This window comes from Sphaerodactylus townsendi, linkage group LG06 (genome assembly GCF_021028975.2).
Source record: "Sphaerodactylus townsendi isolate TG3544 linkage group LG06, MPM_Stown_v2.3, whole genome shotgun sequence".
NCBI lineage: Eukaryota > Metazoa > Chordata > Lepidosauria > Squamata > Sphaerodactylidae > Sphaerodactylus > Sphaerodactylus townsendi.
The window spans coordinates 11,743,134-11,764,774 of NC_059430.1; the positions used below are offsets into that span (position 1 = coordinate 11,743,134).

At 50.5% G+C, this 21,641-nt stretch overlaps 1 protein-coding gene across 1 annotated transcript in view; it reads left to right on the forward strand.

Annotated features, from left to right (window-relative positions):
* Nucleotides 1-498: 498 nt before the first annotated feature.
* The window catches only part of BCAT1 (branched chain amino acid transaminase 1), an 87,445-nt gene continuing 66,302 nt past the window's right edge, over nucleotides 499-21,641 (forward strand). Inside the window, exon 1 of the mRNA XM_048500250.1 lies at nucleotides 499-743. Within this exon, the coding sequence (XP_048356207.1) occupies nucleotides 738-743 (6 nt within the window). The 5' untranslated portion in view covers nucleotides 499-737. The remainder of the gene's footprint in view (nucleotides 744-21,641) is intronic.

The window sequence follows — 21,641 nt, forward strand, 5'->3', positions numbered from 1 at the left end:
CTACATTCCTGCTGGGAGACCTTGGGCTAGCCATAGTTCTCTCTGAACTCTCTCAGTCCCACCTGCTTCACAAGCTGTCTGTTGTGGGGAGAGGAAGGGAAAGGAGCTTGTAAGCCACCTTGAGTCTCCTTTCAGGAGAGAAAGGTGGGGTATAAATCCAAACTACTCCTCCTCCCCCCTTCTTCTATAGAAAACAGATGCCGGCAGATGCCGGCACTCTGCATGTGGCTCAAAGGCACGCTCATCCCCGCAGGGCGAGTTTGCAAAACCAGGGTGGGCCTTGCAAACCGTGAGGCTCGTAAAAGGGGGACGCGTGAAGCCTTGCGACTCTTAAAAGAGGAACAGTGGCGGGGACGCACGAGCCTCAGCCCCGCACACCTTTGCAACCGGTGCGGGGTTCGGGTCCTGCGCGGCGGCGGCGGCGAGAAAAGCGCGCGCGCGGGCTCCCCCTAGCGGCCACGGCGGGCGCTGCGGCTTCCTGCCCGTGATGCAATCGGAGCGGGCACGGAGCAGCCGCCGTCTCCAGCGCCCGTCCGTCTGAAACCGACGTGCAACGTGTCCCGCCGGCGCCCGCTGTCCTCGCAGCCTCCCCCGAGGAAGCCGGGCTTGCATTGGCGCGGGGAGGGCAGCCCTCGGCCCCCGGGCGCGCTCCGCCGTTGCAAGCGGAGACCCTCCGGAGGGGCTGCGCCTTGCAAAGCCACGTTTTTTGCGAAGCGGAGCGGGATCCAGCCAGCAAGATGAAGGTACGAGGGAGGGAGGGAGAGGGGGATGCACGCGGAGCGGGCCACGTTTGCAAAACCGGGGGGTGGTGGTGGGCGAGCTGTTTCCCTCCAACCGCCTCTTCCCCCTCGGACCCCCTGCCTAGGATGGCACCTGCGCGCGTCGGAGAGGGATTGGCAGTGGGATGAGCGGGCTTTGCAAATTGATAGGATCGGGGGCAGAGGAGGCATGACAGCATTGGGGGTCCTCTGTGGGTCTGGGGCCTGGGGGAAGGGAGAGAGATTTTTTTTTGGGGGGGGGGAGAGACGCGATGCTGGATTTGCAGGGGTGCAAAGAGCCCAGCCAGATGCCCCCCAAACCCCAAAGTTATTATTTTGCATCGCTGTCAAACGCCTCCTCCCCGCCCCGTGTATTGTTTTGCCATCCGAAATGGCAGGAGAAGCAACGGGGGAAACATTCCGGCTGGGAACGAGGGGAGGGGAGGGGAGGGGCCCTGTGGCTAGATTTCCAGAGGGCCCCCCCAAGTTTATTTATAGATCTCCGGCTTGTGCGAATCCATTGGCCCGCTCCGAATCAGGTCAGCAGCCACCCGGCAGCTGGTAGGCACTGTGGGAGTTAATGGGAGATATGACTTCAGCCTGCCCCAATTACCGTGACCACATCCTGGATATCCCACCCCCCTCTCTCTTTCCTTCTTTGGCAACCAAGACTTTTCTAACAGATGTACACGAGATTCTGTTTCCTTTGGCACGTCATGTCTGCTGGTTGAGGCGGAGAAGTCGCTCTCTCCCAAGGCATCCAGGGGGTCATGTGTGTTTTGTGTGTGTGTGTATGTGTGTGTTTGGGAGGGGGTAACTTTCTCTCCCAATGCAAAGCTGCCTTCCCTCCAAGATCTTGCAAGGGGCTGTCTGGGCGGGAGACCAGAGTAGAGAGGCCAGAATTGGCAGGCGCCTGCTGACCCGTTTGGAACGGAAGAGACCGTCTGCCAGTCAAAAAGTCACCGTGGAGTTGCATAGAGGAACAGTGTGCTGTTCATACCCTTGCCGAGATGTAGCAGGATGGTAGCCAGTGGTCATGTCTCCCTTCTCCATGTCTCCAGAGAGCAGCAGTGGCGTAGGAGGTTAAGAGCTCATGTATCTAATCTGGAGGAACCGGGTTTGATTCCCAGCTCTGCCGCCTGAGCTGTGGAGGCTTATCTGGGGAATTCAGATTAGCCCTCGTGCACTCCTTAACACACGCCAGCTGGGTGACCTTGGGCTAGTCACAGCTTTCCTTGGCGCTTCCTCTCGAGCCCCACCCACCTGGCTCACAGGGTGTTTACAGAGGGGAAGGGCTATAAGGAGATTGTCAGCCCCTTTGAGTCTCCTGCAGGAGAGAGAAAGGTGGGATAGGAAATCTTCAAACTCTTCTTCTTCTGAAGGAGCTCTCGAATCTTGACGTTCCCCAGCGTTTTTTTCATTCTCACCTCCTCCCTTATATTCATATTTTCGTTCCCTGTCACAGCATCCGGCTCTGACAGCCGCTTCTATCAGTCTGGAGGGGGTACCAAAACTGTCAAAACTGTCAAACTGTCAGTGTACCCAAATCCGCACGCATCTTTGGGAACGTGAATTTCACGGGCTTTGAAAAGCGCGCTAGCAGCCCTGTGCCGCATAACTCAAAACACAAAGTCAACATTTAAACGCCGACTCTCTGCTCTTATATCATTTTCAAATGGTTTGGAGTCTGTACAGTATTAGGAAAATATATGTAGGGACGATGGAAGTACGTCAATTAATCCGTCATATATAGTCATGCGGACATAAACCGGCCATTAATGAGACGCTTCGAAATATGGCACATTGTGCGGCGGTCTAGAGGATGTTTAAAATAAGATTCTACTCTTAATCTTAGCCGATGCTACAACAGACCGTCGTCCAAGATGATTAAATGAGACATTGTCCCTTTTGGGGTTGGGACTAAAACTGTCCTGTCTTTGAAAGCGATTTTAAAGAGCTGACCGTCTGCCCCAGGCCTTCCTGGAATTCCCCTGACGAGTCAAGCGGTATCCGGATTCCTCGGACTAACTTTGCTATCATTCTTTCTGACCTATGTCTATTCTCTAGGAAGTTCGACATCACAGGTGTCAACCAGCAGCCTTCCAGATGTTATGGGATTATAAAGAACTGACATCCCCTGCCAGCATCATGCTGGCAGGGGATGATGGGAACTATAGTCCATAACATCTGGAGGGCTGTGAGTTTGACACCTACGGTCTACATGTTGATTTGTGTTTGTACGATGATAGATGAAAGATCCGTCGATGTAATCTAATGTTACTGCCAAGCAGCTTATGCACGTACTTCTTTGTCGTACCCTGCATGGTCTTTCAAACCATTTTGAAAATAATATAAGACCGGAGAGCCTGTGCTTAAATATTGACGTTGGGTTATGAGCATCCGCTGGTTGCAAACGAAGGTGAAACGTTTCCTGTTTTGCTCAGTCCTGAGGCAGGAGCGGGTGAAGAAAAAACACCCCGGCGGCGGCTTCCAACTGGCCGGAAGTTCTGAAATCGGTGTCACGCTGCCGTTGCTGAGGCATAGGAAGGGAGCGCTCCGAAGAAATGCTGCCCATCCTAAATTTGGAATGTGGAATAAAATTTCGGCTCTGTCCGGAGGCCTGAAAGTGGGAGGAGGGCGGGAGGCGGGGGGGGGGAGGCTCATGTGCTCGTTGTGTTGCAGCAGAACATTTTGCTCGGTGACCAGGCCCCGTTCTGAGACTAGTTCTGAGGAGCAGCAGTGGCGTAGGAGGTTAAGAGCAGGTGCATTCTAATCTGGAGGAACCGGGTTTGATTCCCCGCTCTGCCGCCTGAGCTGTGGAGGCTTATCTGGGGAATTCAGATTAGCCTGCGCACTCCAACACACGCCAGCTGGGTGACCTTGGGCTAGTCACAGCTTCTCGGAGCTCTCTCAGCCCCATCTACCTCGCAGGGTGTTTGTTGTGAGGGGGGAAGGGCAAGGAGATTGTCAGCCCCTTTGAGTCTCCTGCAGGAGAGAAAGGGGGGATATAAATCCAAACTTTTCTTCTTCTTCTAGTTCAGGGGTAGGGAACCTGCGGCTCTCCAGATGTTCAGGAACTACAATTCCCATCAACCCCAACCAAGACAACCCCTCTGCCCCCTGCAGGGTAGAGGCAGCAGCATGGAGGTTGGTGGCCTAAAAGGCAGGGCTGGCCAATGCCCAGCGTCGCCTTTTGGATCTGAGCTGGTGCCAGTTTCAAGTAGGGTTGCCATTCTCCAGGTGGGAACTGGAGAACCCCTGGAATGATAGCTTATCTCCAGACAGTTCCTGGGGAGGAAACAGCTGTTTTGGAAGATCTGTTTCAGTATACCCTCTGAGGTCTTCCCTCCCCAGGGCCGCACCCCCCCCAAATCTCCAGGAATTTCCCACCCTAGAGTTGACACCCATGAGTCTAGGGCCAGTCCCTGAGGCAGTGGTGTTGCCTTTGGGGCTGAGCTCATTCAGAGTGCATGGGGCAAAGTTTGACCTTTGTCCTCCCCGTCAGATATCCTAAGACATAGGATGTAATCCTTATGCCAGTTTAGGGATTCGAGCACTTATCAGCCTCTCTGCCAGCATGGGCCAATTGGCCATGACGCAGGGCTGGGATGGGGAATTGTAGTCCATAACATCTGGAGTGCCAAAGGTTCGCCACCACTGTCCTAGCATATATCATCATCATCATCACCATCATCATCACCATCACCATTGCCTTTATTGACATAAAAGGGTTAAATACAGAACTTTAAAATCAGCTTAACTAACCCCGTTGTTGGCAGGGGCTGATGGGAATTGTAGTCCATAACATCTGGAGTGCCAAAGGTTCGCCACCACTGTCCTAGCATATATCATCATCATCATCATCATCATCATCATCATCATCATCATCATCATCATCATCATCATCATCATCATCATCATCACCATCATCATCACCATCACCATTGCCTTTATTGACATAAAAGGGTTAAATATAGAACTTTAAAATCAGCTTAACTAACCCTGTCGTTGGCAGGGGCTGATGGGAATTGTAGTCCATAACATCTGGAGTGCCAAAGGTTCGCCACCACTTTCCTAGCATATATCATCACCATCATCATCACCATCATCACCATCATCATTGCCTTTATTGACATAACAGGGTTAAATACAAAACTTTAAAATCAGCTTAACTAACCCCGTTGTTCTCTTAATCTTGCAGCGAAGGCCAGGAATTTAGCCACTGTATTAATAACATGGGTTCGAATCAGCTATTAAATAGACCACAATTCTCTCGTCCGATGAAATGCTATATGAATTTACCAGAGAACGAAGTAAAGTTTTCCGAACGTTTTCAGAAAAGCAGCCGCGCAAAAGGACACGGGGCACCGCTTCTGTCTCCTTCAAGGAGCAAGGACGGAGTCTGTCTTTAAATGGGATTTTGTTCAATCTTCCCTGGAGGAGAGTTGAAGGTGACGTGTTCATTCTGGCTAATGAAAAAGCAGGTCGCTGATCTGAGGAAATTAAATTATTAAGGTGAGGGGCTACTGATCCGTAAGGTGGCAAAACTCCGAGCAACCGTGGGGATCCTGAGGCAAGAAATTCAATCTTCTGCGATTCTATGTCCAGCAATGGTCTCATTATTGTGTTTTCCTCCAAAATCAACAATGCAGTATCAAAACCAACGGACTTTATCTTCTTAACAGTCCACTTGGTCCATTGGAATTGAGTGGTCCTAGCACAATGATGGCGAACCTATGGCACGGGTGCCAGAGGTGGCACTTGGGCACGCACACACAGAGTTCGTCATGTGGGGGGCGGAAAATCACACCCCCCCCACACACACACACACATCTAGGCTGGCCTGGGTCACTGGACATGATGTGCGTGCATCGTGGTGAGCAGGGAGGACTCGGCTGGCGGGCCTGGTGCCTGTGCTCTGGGTGGCTGCTGCCCGAGGGGGGGGGGGGGGGGGGCACATAGGAGGCAGAGATGCTAGAGAGGCACAGAGCAGTGCTCGCGGGACTTGCTGGAGGCTAGAGCAGGTTGGCCCCTGCTCGAGCGGGTGGGGCGGAGGAAGAGGGAGCCAACCGTTTTTTTTTTTCTAAACTAAAACCTCAGCAGTCAGGTTAAATTGCCAGGTTGGCACTTTGCAATAAATAAGTGGGGTTTGGGTTGCAGTTTGGGCACTCGGTCTCCAAAAGGTTCTCCATCACTGTCCTAGCATCAAGCATCTTCATGGATAGACATCTTTTTATGATGCTCCAGCCCAAGGGTCTCCAACCTGTGACCCTCCAGATGTTCATGGACTATGATTCCCATCATATCTGCCAACTGGCCATTCCGGCAAGGGGCTGATGGAAATCCTAGTCCATGAACATCTGGGGGGGGGGGGGCATAGATCGGAGACTCCGGCTCCAGCTGAAAAGGTTGTCTACCTTTTCTCTGTAGTCTTCAAAAGGTGGAAAAAGAAAACAGGGTTAAGAACATAAGAACATAAGAACTAGCCTGCTGGATCAGACCAGAGTCCATCTAGTCCAGCACTCTGCTACTCGCAGTAGCCCACCAGGTGCCTTTGGGAGCTCACGTGCAGGAGGTGAAAGCAAGGGCCTTAAGAACATAAGAACAAGCCAGCTGGATCAGACCAGAGTCCATCTAGTCCAGCTCTCTGCTACTCGCAGTGGCCCACCAGGTGCCTTTGGGAGCTCACGTGCAGGAGGTGAAAGCAAGGGCCTTAAGAACATAAGAACTAGCCTGCTGGATCAGACCAGAGTCCATCTAGTCCAGCTCTCTGCTACTCGCAGTGGCCCACCAGGTGCCTTTGGGAGCTCACGTGGCAGGAGGTGGGAAAGCAATGGCCTTAAGAACATAAGAACAAGCCAGCTGGATCAGACCAGAGTCCATCTAGTCCAGTTTCTCTGCTACTCGTGAGGGCTCCACCAGGTGCCTTTTGGGAGCTCACGTGCAGGAGGTGAAAAGCAAGGGCCTTAAGAACATAAGAATCCAGCCTGCTGATCAGACCAGAGTCCATCTAGTCCAGCTCTGCTACTCGCAGTCGCCCACCAGGTGCCTTGGGGAGCTCACGTGCAGGAGGTGAAAGCAATGGCCTTAAGAACATAAGAACTAGCCTGCTGGATCAGACCAGAGTCCATCTAGTCCAGCACTCTGCTACTCGCAGTGGCCCACCAGGTGCCTTGGGAGCTCACGCGGCAGGAGGTGAACGCGAAGGGCCTTAAGAACATAAGAACTAGCCAGCTGATCAGACCAGAGTCCATCTAGTCCAGCTCTCTGGCTACTCACAGTGGCCCACCAGGTGCCTTTGGGAGCCACGTGCAGGAGGTGAACGGCAAGGGCCTTTAAGAACATAAGAACAAGCCAGCTGACTGGTGACCAGAGTCCATCTAGTCCAGCACTCTGCTACTGCAGTGGCCCACCAGGTGCCTTTGGGAGCTCACCTGCAGGAGGTGAACTTAATGGCCTTAAGAACATAAGAACTAGCCTGCTGGATCAGACCAGAGTCCATCCTTAGTCCAGCTCTCTGCTACTCTAGTGGCCTGGCACCAGGTGCCTTTTGGGAGCCTCACGTGCAGGAGGTGAACGCAAGGGGTCTTACAAGAACATAAGAACGAGCCTGCTGGATCAGACCAGAGTCCATCTAGTCCAGCTTCTGCTACTCTCTGCGAGGGTCCACCAGGTGCCTTTTGGAGCTCACGGCAGGAGGTGAATCTAGAGGGCCTTAAGAACATGAGAACTAGCCTGCTGGATCAGACCAGAGTCCGTCTAGTCCAGCTCTCTGCTACTCGCAGTGGCCTGCCAGGTGCCTTTGGGAGCTCACAGGCAGGAGGTGAACGCAAGGGCCTTAAGAACATGAGAACTAGCCTGCTGGATCAGACCAGAGTCCGTCTAGTCCAGCTCTCTGCTACTCGCAGTGGCCCACCAGGTGCCTTTGGGAGCTCACAGGCAGGAGGTGAACGCAAGGGCCTTAAGAACATGAGATCTAGCCTGCTGGATCAGACCAGAGTCCATCTAGCCCAGCTCTCTGCTACTCGCAGTGGCCCACCAGGTGCCTTTGGGAGCTCACGGCAGGAGGTGAACGCAGTGGGCCTTAAGAACATAAGAACTAGCCTGCTGGATCTGACCAGAGTCCATCTAGTCCAGCTCTTCACTCGCAGGGCTCCACCAGGTGCCTTTTGGGAGCTCAATGGGCAGGAGGTGAACGAAGGGCCTTAAGAACATAAGAACAAGCCAGCTGGATAGGACCAGAGTCCATCTAGTCCAGCTTCTGCTACTCGCAGTGGCCCACCAGGTGCCTTTGGGAGCTCACTGCAGGAGGTGAACGAATGGCCTTAAGAACATAAGAACTAGCCTGCTGGATCAGACCAGAGTCTCATCTTAGTCCAGCTCTCTGCTACTGCAGTGGCTCCACCAGGTGCCTTTTGGGAGCTCATAATGCGGCAGGGAGGTGAACGCAGCGGGCCTTAAGAACATAAGAATCTAGCCTGCTGATCAGACCAGAGTCCATCTTAGTCCAGCTCTCTGGCTACTTCCGCGTGAGTGGCCCACCAGGTGCCTTGGGAGCCTCACGCAGGAGGTGACCCAATGGCTCTTGGGTTAAGAACATAAGAACTAGCCTGCTGGATCAGACCAGAGTCCATCTAGTCCAGCTCTTCTGCTACTGCAGTGGCCCACCAGGTGCCTTTGGGAGCTCACGGCAGGAGGTGAACGAAGGGCCTTTAAGAACATAAGAACTAGCCTTGCTGGATCAGACCAGAGTCCATCTAGTCCAGCGCCTTCTGCTACCGCAGTGGGCCCACCAGGTGCCTTTTGGGAGCTCACGCAGGAGGTGAACGCAATGGCCTTTAAGAACATGGGCAACCAGCCTGCTGGATCAGACCAGAGTCCATCTAGTCTGTGCCTCTCTGCTACCGCGAGTGGCCCACCAGGTGCCTTTGGGAGCTCACGCAGGAGGTGAACGCGAAGGGCCTTAAGAACATACAAGAACAAGCCAGTTGGATCAGACCAGAGTCCATCTAGGTCCAGCTCTTCTTGCTACTCGGCAAGAGTGGCCCACCAGGTGCCTTTGGGAGCTCACGCAGGAGGTGAACGAATGGCCTTAAGAACATAAGAACTAGCCTGTTGATCAGACCAGAGTCCATCTAGTCCAGTTTCTCACTGCGAGGGCCCACCAGGTGCCTTTGGGAGCTCACGGCAGGAGAGGTGAACTAGCGGCCTTTAAGAACATAAGAATTCAATAGCCTGCTGGATCAGACCAGAGTCCATCTAGTCTCAGCTCTTCATACTGCAGTGGCTCCACCAGGGGTGCCTTTTGGGAGCTCACGGCAGGAGGTGAACGAATGGGCCTTAAGAACATAAGAACTAGGGCCTGCTGGATCAGACCAGAGTCCATCTGAAGTCCAGCTCTCGTTACTGCAGTGGCTCCACCAGGTGCCTTTTGGGAGCTCACGGCAGGAGGTGGAACGCAAGGGTCTTAAGAACATAAGAATCTAGCCTGCTGGATCAGAATTCAGGAGTCCATCTAGTCCAGCTCTCTGCTACTCGCAGTGGGCTCCACCAGGTGCCTTTGGGAGCTCAATGCAGGAGGTGAACTAAAGGGTCTTAAGAACATAAGAATCTAGCCTCTGCTGGATCAGACCAGAGTCCATCTAGTCCAGCTCTCTCTGCTACTGCGAAAGTGGGCCCACCAGGTGCCTTTGGGAGCTCACTGCAGGGAGGTGAACTGCAAGTATGGGCCTTAAGAACATAAGAGAACTAGCCTGCTGGATCAGACCAGAGTCCATCTAGTCCAGTTTTCGTTACTGCAGCAGTGGCCTCCACCAGGGTGCCTTTGGGAGCTCACACGTGCAGGGAGGTGAAAGCAAGGGCCTTTTAAGAACATAAGAACTAGCCTGCTGGATTCTCAGACCAGAGTCCATCTAGTCCAGCACTCTGCCACTCGCAGAGTGGCCCACCAGGTGCCTTTGGGTGCTCTACGTGCAGGGAGGTGAAAGCAAGGGCCTAAGAATCATACAAGAACTAGCCTCTGCTGATCAGACCAGAGTCCATCTAGTCCAGCTCTCAAGCTACTCGGTGAGTGGCTCCACCAGGTGCCTTTGGGAGCCTCACGTGCAGAGGTGAAAGCAATGGCTCTTTAAGAACATAAGAACTAGCCTGCTGGATCAGACTTCAGAGTCCATCTAGGTCCAGCTCTTCTTGCCACTCGCAGTGGCCCACCAGGTGCCTTTGGGAGCTCACTGGCAGTGAGGTGAGAAAGCAATGGCCTCAAGAACATAAGAACTAGCCTGCTGGATCAGACCAGAGTCCATCTAGTCCAGCACTCTGCTACTCGCAGTGGCCCACCAGGTGCCTTTGGGAGCTCACATGCAGGATGTGAAAGCAAGGGCCTTAAGAACATAAGAACTAGCCTGCTGGATCAGACCAGAGTCCATCTAGTCCAGCTTCTTGCTACTCAGCAAGAGGCTCACCAGGTGCCTTTTGGGAGCTCACATGGCAGGATGTGAAAGCAAGGGCCTTTAAGAACATAAGAGCTAGCTCTGCTGGATCAGACCAGAGTCCATCTTAGTTCCAGCTCTCTGCTACTGCAGTGGCCTCACCTCAGGTGCCTTTTGGGAGCTCACGTGCAGGAGGTGAACTAGGCGGGGTCTAAGAACATAAGAACCAGCTGTCAGCGGATCAGACCAGAGTCCATCTAGTCCACTCTTCAAGCTACTCGCAGTGGCCCACCAGGTGCCTTTGGGAGCTCACGTGCAGGAGGTGAACGCAAGGGCCTTAAGAACATAAGAACTAGCCTGCTGGATCAGACCAGAGTCCATCTAGTCCAGCTCTCTGCTACTCGCAGTGGCCCACCAGGTGCCTTTGGGAGCTCACGTGCAGGAGGTGAACGCAAGGGCCTTAAGAACATAAGAACTAGCCTGCTGGATCAGACCAGAGTCCATCTAGTCCAGCTCTCTGGCTACCGCAGGGCTCACCAGGCTCCTTTGGGAGCTCACGTGCAGGAGGTGGAACGCAAGGGCCTTTAAGAACATAAGAACAAGCCAGCTGGATCAGACCAGAGTCCATCTAGTCCAGCTCTCTGCTACTCGCAGTGGCCCACCAGGTGCCTTTGGGAGCTCACGTGCAGGAGGTGAACGCAATGGCCTTAAGAACATAAGAACTAGCCTGCTGGATCAGACCAGAGTCCATCTAGTCCAGCTCTCTGCTACTCGCAGGCCCACCAGGTGCCTTTGGGAGCTCACGCGGCAGGAGGGTGAGCAAGGGCTCTTCATGCTGCTGCTCCTGAGCACCTGGACTGTTAAGGCATTTAAGAATATAAGAACATAAGAACAAGCCAGCTGATCAGACCAGAGTCCATCTATCCAGCTCTCTGGCTACCGTGAGTACCTACCAGGCTTTTGGGAGCTCACTGCAGGAGGTGAAAGCAAGGGCTCTTTCTATGCTGTTGCTCCCAGCACCTGGACTGTTAAGGCATTTTAAGAATATAACAACATAAGAACAAGACAGCTGGATCAGACCAGAGTCCATCTAGTCCAGCTCTCTGCTACTCGCAGTGGCCCACCAGGTGCCTTTGGGAGCTCACGTGCAGGAGGTGAAAGCAAGGGCCTTCTGCGGCTGTTGCTCCCGAGCACCTGGACTGTTAAGGCATTTAAGAATATAAGAACATAAGAACAAGACAGCTGGATCAGACCAGAGTCCATCTAGTCCAGCTCTCTGCTACTCTCAAGAGGGCTCCACCAGGCTTTTGGAGCTCACGCAGCAGGAGGTGAAAGCAAGGGCCTTCATGGCCAAGTTGCCCCTTGTTAACCCGGACTGTTAAGGCATTTAAGAATATAAGAACATAAGAACAAGACAGCTGGATCAGACCAGAGTCCATCTAGTCCAGCTCTCTGCTACTCTAGTGGCCCACCAGGCTTTGGGAGCTCACGTGCAGGAGGTGGCTGCCTTCGCGGCTGTTGCTCCCGAAAGCACCTGACTGTTAAGGCATTTAAGAATATAAGAACATAAGAACAAGACAGCTGGATCTGTGACTTCAGAGTCCATCTAGTCCAGCTCTCTGCTACTCGCAGTGGCCCACCAGGCGCCTTTGGGAGCTCACGTGCAGGAGGTGAAAGCAAGGGCCTTCTGCGGCTGTTGCTCCCGAGCACCTGGACTGTTAAGGCATTTAAGAATATAAGAACATAAGAACAAGACAGCTGGATCAGACCAGAGTCCATCTAGTCCAGCTCTCTGCTACTCGCAGTGGCCCACCAGGTGCCTTTGGGAGCTCACGTGCAGGAGGTGAAAGCAAGGGCCTTACAAGGCTGTTGCCCCCCGGTTAACCTGGACTGTTAAGGCATTTAAGAATATAAGAACATAAGAACAAGACAGCTGGATCAGACCAGAGTCCATCTAGTCCAGCTCTCTGCTACTCGCAGTGGCCCACCAGGTGCCTTTGGGAGCTCACGTGCAGGAGGTGAAAGCAAGGGCCTTCTGCGGCTGTTGCTCCCGAGCACCTGGACTGTTAAGGCATTTAAGAATATAAGAACATAAGAACAAGACAGCTGGATCAGACCAGAGTCCATCTAGTCCAGCTCTCTGCTACTCGCAGTGGCCCACCAGGTGCCTTTTGGGAGCTCACGCGGCAGGAGGTGAAAGCAAAGGGCTCATGGCGTTGCTGTTGCCCGAAGAGCACTGGATAGTTAAGGCATTTGCCATCTCAGATCAAAGAGGATCAAGAGATTGCAAATGCCTTAACAGTTAGGGGGAAAAGGGAGCAGAAACACAGGGAATGGAAGATTTGAATCCAAGAACTTTCTGATGGTAAGGATTGTTCAACAGTGGAATACGCTGGCTCAGAGGGTGGTGGAGTCTCCTTCTTTGGAGGTTTTTAAACAGTGGCTGGATGGCCATCTGCCAGGAGTGCTGTGACGGAGTATTCCTGCATGGCAGGGGGTTGGATTAGATGGCCCCAGGAGTCTGCAACCTGCGGCTCTCCAGATGTTCATGGACTTCAATTGTCCATGCTGGCAGGGGCTGATGTGAATTGTAGTCCATGAACATCTGGAGAGCCACAGGTTGCAGACCCCTGCCCTAGACTAACAAGATTTCTGGGGGTATGAGCTTAAAACAGTCCGAGCTTCCTTTGTTGGGTAGCTTTGACTCTCGAAAGCTCCTTCCCAGATGTTCTTGTTGATCTCCACGGTCCTGCACAGCTACCCTCTGAGGCTACCTAATGGAGGGTGGCGAAAAAATAGGGGCAGATGAATTGATGGAAAAAGTCAAGTGAGACAATTCAGGAAAGTGGGATTGAAAACTATTTAAAAGAGGGATAAGAGGAAGCCGCTCTGGGTAGCGGTAGAGCCAACGTGTCCCTGTTGGCGTAGTGGTTAAAAGCAGGTGCATTCTAATCTGGAGGAACTGGGTTTGATTCCCCGCTCTGCCACTTGAGCTGTGGAGGCTTATCTGGGGAATTCAGATTAGCCTGTGCACTCCCACACACTTTATACCCCCAATGAAATTAGATCCTTTCTTTTCATAATCAAAAGGAAAATCCATCTTGAGAGTCAACGTGGTGTAGTATTTAAGAGCAGGTGGATTCTAATCTGGAGACTCGGGTTTGGTTCCCCACTCGTCCACCTAAGTGGCAGAGGCTTATCTGGTGAACCAGATGTGTTTCCACACTCCTACATTCCTGCTGGGTGGACCTCAAGAAGGCCACAGCTGAGCTCTCTCTAGCCCCACCTGTCTCACAGGGTGTTTATTGTGAGGGGGGGAAGAAAGGGGGATATAAATCCAACTCTCTTCTTTCCTTCTTCTTCTTCTTCTTCTTCTTCTTCTTCTTCTTCTTCTTCTTCTTCTTCTTCTTCTTCTTCTTCTTCTTCTTCTTCTTCTTCTTCTTCTTCTTCTTCTTCTTCTTCTTCTTCCTCCTCCTCCTTTTTTATCAGCTTGCCCAGTCTCACCTCATCCTGCAATTAATTCGTGTCCGTTGTCCCTCCTGCCTGCCTAGAAACCGCACTCCTGTTTTGTTCAGATCCGGTCTAGAGAGGGAGACGTTCTCCAGCAGAGCCGTTTGTATTTTGATTGAGCTTCTGGGCTCAGTGTTGCTACTGGATGCTCAGGGCCGAGCTTGGAGGTTCTGTGGCTCTGGCAAGAACATCCCGAATTCATTGCCTGGCATCTCCAGTTCATCTGTCAGACAATGTTAGAGGGAGCAAGAACCCAGCAGGCTCAGATGCAACCCACAACCTACTAAAAAGCACCAGAACCAAAAAACAGAGGCATTCAAATGCGACTGCAAATTGCGGGAGAAATGTTAGGAGCAGGAACTACCAGCCCCCAGCCCCACAGTCCTGAAAACTCACAACCGCCCACGGCCACTATTGATTTATTTTTATTCTATTTCCACTTACAACTCCACATTTCTCCCTAGTGGGAACCCAAAGCAGCTCATGTCTTGCTCCCTTTCTCCATGTTATGCTCATCATAACCCTGCGAGGTAGGTCAGGTTGGGGGTGCGTGCCTGGCCCAAGGTCATCCAGCAAACGTCCAGGGGGGGGGGGGATTTAACCTGGGTTTCCTGGATCCCACTCTGATGCTCTAACTGCTATAGCATTCTAAAATGTTGTGCGTTAGAGCTGAGAGTCATAACACAGGCACTTAGCATTTTATAGCATATGAAAGTATTTTTTATGGCAAAGTGAACTCTAGTCTACAAATGTTTATAACACTTAATTAGTCTTCAAAGTGCCACAGGATTTGTTTTCAGTGCTGAAAACAACTCACATACCATGAGTCTTCTTTTTTCCTACAACAACCCTTTTAGGTAGGCCAGCATCCCCATGTTGCAGAGGGGAGATTGAGACAGAGAGAAGAAGAAGGGTTTTGATTTATATCCCCCCTTTCTCTCCTGTAAGGAGACTCAGAGGGGCTTACAATCTCCTTTCCCTTCCCCACCCCCCCCCAGCAAACACCCTGGGAGGTGGGTGTGGCTGAGAGCGCTCCAAAGAACTGTGACTAGCCCAAGATCATCCAGCTGGCATTTGTTGGAGTGCACAAGCTGATCTGGTTCACCAGATAACCACAGCTCGAGTGGCAGGGTGGGGAATCAAACCCAGTTCTCCAAATTAGAGTGCACCTGCTCTTAGCCACTACACCACGCTGGCTCAGAAGATGGCCAATGTTTGAGAGTGAATTCATGGCAGAGGCCAACTTACTGGAGACCCCTGGCCCCTCAATGAGAGGCTGCTGTTGTTTCCACTCGGCTGTGGCCTTTACTGCTTTCTGCTTCCCTGCCTGGTGGAACACTCTCCCTCCAAAGTTAGTCCTGGGCCCCGCAAGGGATCTGGGTGATTCTCCTGCAGGGCCTGCAAGACCGAGTTGTTCCTAATCGGCTTTTTTGAGAAACCAGCTACTGAGTGTGCCCCTCCCCCTATATCATCGGACCCAAGTATTGGGATATATGGGTCCTATCACTATCAGGACCCGCTACTTCCCTCCTCCTAGGAGGATTAAGGTTTTAGGTGGGAGGCCATTTTAGGACACAATCGTTGCTTTATTATATTTCTGGAAGTATTGTATGATGTTTTTATCTGTGGTTTTATGTTGTACACTGCCCAGAGCCCTTCGGGGATGGGGCGGTATATTCATTCATTCATTCATTCATTCATTCATTCATTCATTCATTCATTCATTCATTCATTCATTCATTCATTCATTCAATCAATCAATCAATCAATCAATCAATTTAGATTCTCATTTAGAACCCATCTCTCTACGATACACCAGTTTGAAGGGATTAAATAATCAGAAAAATTGGAATTATATATGTTTAGAAGGAAATGCTGAATGGCAGTAACAGTTTTGGAAGGGCGAAATAAAAAGGTGAGCAGATTCGTTACGAAAGAGAGATGCCACTGAGGGGTAAAACTGAAGTTAATGGGATTCGGTTATTAGAGTCAAGAATGCCACAGGCCGATATAGGTCGGCTCGGTCACAGCGGGCTGGGTGCGGAGTGAGCTGGTGAATTAATGGTTGTTTATAGTGACGATCCCGACCGAGCTATCGTCAGCAACCTGTTTTTACCAACAATACCAAGAAACTGTTCTCAGCCAAGCAGGTCTGGTAGGTCAAAGGTCTGGATGTTTGGCAGTGGGGGAGGAAGCCTGGAATGATTGTATGACGGTTTTATGGAATGAAATGCCAATTCTGTTTGCCCCGAAGCTGTCATCCCAAGCAGAGCGACATACTTGCAGGCTCATTCACTTCAATGGGTTCCCAAGGATGTGACTCTGCTTAGGATGGTAGCTACTGCATCTGTGTACGGTTCTCCAGTTGCACAGTGGCAGATAGGAAGGTGCTCCAAAGGGTGATCACTACTGCCCAGAGGATTATCGGCTGCCCTCTCCCCTCCTTGGAAGAACTCTATAATTCCCGAAGCCTAAAGAAAGCCCAAAATATTCCGAGAGGCCCGTCTCATCCAGCACACTCTCTTTTTGAACTGTTACCATCCGGCAGACGATATAGGTCTATCAAAACTAGGACAGAGAGGCTTAGAGACAGCTTCTACTCTAGAGCTGTGGCTATGCTGAACTCCGTGGCTTCGTGTTGATGTGTTTGGGGCTGTGTAGGTGGAGGAAGGGGAAAGTGTGGATGGGGTATGAGTCTGGAATTGTGTGCATCGAGGAATGCTGCTGTAAATTTCATTGTGCGTGCACGATGACAATAAATGCTTATGCTTATGCTTAAAATGTCCTTGAAGAAGAAAAGGAGGAGTTTAGATTTATACCCCCCCTGTTTCTCTCCTATTAGCAGTCTTTCCCTTACAAGGCGGCTTACAAACTCCTTTTCCCTTCCTCTCCCCATGGCCACAAAGCCTGGAAAACCCACAACAGGCCATTAATTCCGGCTGTGAAAGCCTTCAGCAGTACACATGGTTGCGCTCAGATGATCCTAATGATATAATTAGGACTACTGAAACCCCCTGTCCAGAAGAAGAAGTGCTTGATTTCATACCTTCCTTTCTCTTCTGTAAGGAGTCCCAAGTCGGCTTACAAACTCCTTATCCTTTCCTTCCCCCACAACAGACCCCTTGTGAGGTAGGTGGGGCTGAGACAGTTCTGAGAGAACTGTGACAAGGTCACCCAATAAGGCTTCATGTGGAGGAACGGGGAAACAAATCTGGTTAGAAAAAGAAGAAGAAGAGTTTGGATTTATATCCCCTCTTTCTCTCCTGCAGGAGACTCAAAGGGGCTGACAATCTCCTTGCCCTTCCCCCCTTACAACAAACACCCTGTGAGGTAGGTGGGGCTGAGAGAGCTCCGAGAAGCTGTGACTAGCCCAAGGTCACCCAACTGGCGTGTGTGGGAGTGCACAGGCTAATCTGAATTCCCCAGATAAGCCTCCACAGCTCAGGCGGCAGAGCTGGGAATCAAACCCGGTTCCTCCAGATTAGATACACGAGCTCTTAACCTCCTACGCCACTGCTGCTCACCAAATAAGAAGAAGAAGAAGAAGAGTTTGGATTTATATCCCCCCTTTCTCTCCTGTAGGAGACTCAAAGGGGCTTACATAACTTCCTGTTGCCCTTCCCCTCTCAACAACAAACACCCTGTGAGGTAGGTGGGGCTGGGAGAGCTCTGAAAAGCTGTGACTAGCCCAAGGTCACCCAGCTGGCATGTGTGGGAGTGTACAGGCTAATCTGAATTCCCCAGACAAGCCTCCACAGCTCAGACGGCAGAGCGGGGAATCAAACCCAGTTCCTCCAGATTAGATACACAAGCTCTTAACCTCCTGTGCCACTGCTGCTCCACCACTATTTGTGGGTGGGCCCACAAATAAGGGCCCACCACTCATGTGGAGGAGCGGGGAATCAAACCCAGTTCTCCAGATTAGAGTCCACTGTTCTTAACCACGTCGCCACACTGTAGATTCTCCTCCTACTAAAATTATCAGGATCAAAGATCCCATCAGGTAAATTTTTATTTTGTTTTTAATGCTGCTGACGTTCCGCCTCGTTCTCTTTCTTTCTGCAGCAACCAATGATCTGTAAAGTCCGAACGATCTGTTTAGCCATAATTCAGATTACATCTTTATAGTATCGCTGTTGGGTTGAGTGGATTTAAAGGGAGGCAAATTGGCTTACGGGGAAAGCGGAATGTGTGTCTCATGAGAATAATGGACAGCCGGCGCTGGGGGTTTTTTTTGATGCTTTTTATTGGCTTATAAACTGCTCGTTTCATATCGGGGCTTATTTGTGCATCGCTATAGGAGGATGAAGCTGGGACAAGCTGGTGTTTACTGGTGGATATGAAGGAGATGGAATGTGAAAGGTATTCGAATGGAACACCTAAAGCTACATGGTGCCAAGTCACCTTGTCTTGATCAGAATCTTTACCTGTCATGGTCAAAATTGTCAGCAGCAACCTAGTTCTCATGGGTCTCGTCTTTCCCATCACCTGCTACCTGATTCTTTTTAACCGGTATCGAGCCTGGGACCTTCTGCATATGAACCAAGCACTGTTCTACTGACCCACTGCCTCTCCCCATTCTCCTGTCCCACACAAGCAGTTTTAAGTTGTGGTGCAGGTTATCGTCCAACTATCAACTGTGCCATAAACCCACAAGGTGGCCTGAGGCGAGCCCCAGTTCTTCCTCCCTGCATGCAGACAATTAGAACATAAGGACTAGCACTCTTCTCCCTGACATCCTAGATTTCTGAATGTGGAGCGGGCGTTCAGAAAAGGGGATACGGTTGGACTCTTCAGTGTGATGTTGCTGTACAGGAAGAGCTGTCCTTTGTGAAAAGCTGTAAGGAGGCTCAGAGCCACGACATGAGTGGCAAATAAGTAACTCTTGAGTCGTGCTGTACTAATTCTCCAGTGTATTGGTTGAAAACATATGCTGTACATGGGTCTTCCTTATATTGAATCAGATTACTGGTCCATCACAGTCAGTATATTGTTTAGGGTTTCGGGTCGAGGTCTTTTGTGCCATATATTACCAGATCCTTTGTTTTAACAGGAGAGAGCAGGAATTGTACCTGGGACAATACTAGAACCAGGGGGCATTCATTGAGAATGCTGGGGGGAAGAATTAGGACTAATCAAAGGAAACACTTCTTCACGCAACGTGTGATTGGTGTTTGGAATATGCTGCCACAGGAGGTGGTGATGGCCACTAACCTGGTAGCTTCTTTAAAAGGGGCTTGAGCAGTATTTATGGAGGAGAAGTCGATTATGGCTACCAATCTTGATCCTCTTTGGATCTGAGATTGCAAAATGCCTTAGCAGACCAGGGTGGATCGGGAGCAAACACGCGAGAAGGCCATTGCCACGCTGCCCCATGTGAGCTCCTGGGAAGGCACCTGGTGGGCCACTGCGAGTAGCAGAGAGCTGGACTAGATGGACTCTGGTCTGATCCAGCTGGCTTGTTCTTATGTTCTTATGTTCTTATGACCTTTGGCATGCTAAGCAGATGCTCTATGACTGAGCCATAGCCCCTACCTGGAATAAAATGGACCCTGTTGCTAGGGGATTTAACTTCAGCTTACCTCTGGTGAAATATGGGCAAACTAGTGTCAAGGGATTAAAGATAAAAGCAGAAAGTATTACAAAATTATTAGGTAAGGCAACGGTGCAGTCACACTATAGTTACTCCAGCTGGAAAAAATGCAAGAAAGTTAAATTTAAATACTAGAAAAGTATGGAATCTCTCCTAGATAAGGAAATGCTAAAGCGTTTTTTTTTAGTTGAGAAAAATTATCAACTGAAAGTGGACATGGTAAAAGTTTTAAAGAATCATAAGCAATGAATAGATACACATCTCGTAATACTAGAACTTGGACTAGTGAATAAAAGGAATTGTTGGGTTTGCAACAGATAAAAGGAGTGCTTCTTTCAAACAAACTATAATTAACTTGTTGATTTCTCTGCTTCAGGATGTCATGATGAGGTCTGCCTGAGATAACTTCTTAAAATAGATCCATTTTCTGTATATGTACATAACAACAATGACCAGCCAATATAGAAGAAGAAGAAGAGTTTGGATTTATATCCCCTCTTTCTCTCCTGCAGGAGACTCAAAGGGGCTTACAATCTCCTTGCCCTTCCCCCCTCACAGCAAAGACCCTGTGAGGTGGGTGGGGCTGAGAGAGCTCCGAGAAGCTGTGACTAGCCCAAGGTCACCCAACTGGCATGTGTGGGAGTGCACAGGCTAATCTGAATTCCCCAGATAAGCCTCCACAGCTCAGGCGGCAGAGCTGGGAATCAAACCCGGTTCCTCCAGATTAGACACACGAGCTCTTAACCTCCTACGCCACTGCTGCTTCATATAGCCATGAACCTCAACAAACAGAAATAGTCTCTCCCTCTGGTCACCGGATGCAGAGAAAAAGGGAAGCTGGGCTTGTCGTACTCTGCTGGGGAAATCTTGCTCTCGTGGACACATAATGGTAAAACCGATTGAACCGAAGCTGGTCTGACTTCCTTAACTACCCGGGTGTAAGAACATAAGAACATAAGAACAAGCCAGCTGGATCAGACCAAAGTCCATCTAGTCCAGCTCTCTGCTACTCGCAGTGGCCCACCAGGTGCCTTTGGGAGCTCACATGCAGGATGTGAAAGCAATGGCCTTCTGTGGCTGTTGCTCCCGATCACCTGGTCTGCTAAGGCATTTGCAATCTCAGATCAAGGAGGATCAAGATTGGTAGCCATAAATCGACTTCTCCTCCATAAATCTGTCCAAGCCCCTTTTAAAGCTATCCAGGTGAGTGGCCATCACCACCTCCTGTGGCAGCATATTCCAAACACCAATCACACGCTATGCTGAAGAAGCGTTTCCTTTGATTAAATCCTAATTCTTCCCCCCCCCAGCATTTTCTTCAATGTATACCCTGGTTCTAGTATTGTGAGAAAGAGAGAAAAATTCTCTGTCAATATTTTCTACCCCATGCATAATTTTATAGACTTCAATCATATCCCCCCCTCAGTCAGCCTTCTCTCCAAACTACAGAGTCCCAAACGCTGCAGCCTCTCCTCATAGGCTGCGCTCCAACTCTCAATCATCCTTGTTGCCCTTCTCTGCACTTTTTCTATCTCCTCAATATCCTTTTTGAGATGCGGCGACCAGAACTGGACACAGTACTCCAAGTAAAATTGTTTTAGAAAATGTATGGCTGATCTCTGAAATAAGTTGTGTCTACACTCGGGGGCATTTGAAATTGTTATTTGAGGCTTTGCTGGCATCCGCCGATCATCCTCTAGGTAATGCGATTCAGCTTAATTGTGGCTCTCGGCATTCTCGCGAGACGGCCAAGTCACTATCACGCTGCCTTCTGCAAATATAACTGAATGGCCAGTGTACACAAAGAGGATTTATCAATGGATTATTGTGCATCGTTGCAACGGCGGTAGCTTCTGTCCAGAGAGGAGGTGGAGGGTGTGGTTCTGGAAATGCAAACTGGGTGCAAACAGAGGCTACTAAAAAATTATTTGGCACAATTTGTGGTGGTCATCCAAAGCAACATTATAAGCTCTGATATTATAAACCCTGATTGGAGGAACTGGTTTATTAAAATAGCACAGTGCTGCCAGTTTCCAAATCTTGTTTCGGCCGTGATCCTTAAAATGTATTATATATCACACGCAACGTGTGATTGGTGTTTGGAATATGCTGCCACAGGAGGTGGTGATGGCCACTAACCTGGATAGCTTTAAAAGGGGCTTGGACAGATTTATGGAGGAGAAGTCGATTTATGGCTACCAATCTTGATCCTCTTTGATCTGAGATTGCAAATGCCTTAGCAGACCAGGTGGTCGGGAGCAACAGCCGCAGAAGGCCATTGCTTTCACATCCTGCATGTGAGCTCCCAATGGCACCTGGTGGGCCACTGCGAGTAGCAGAGAGCTGGACTAG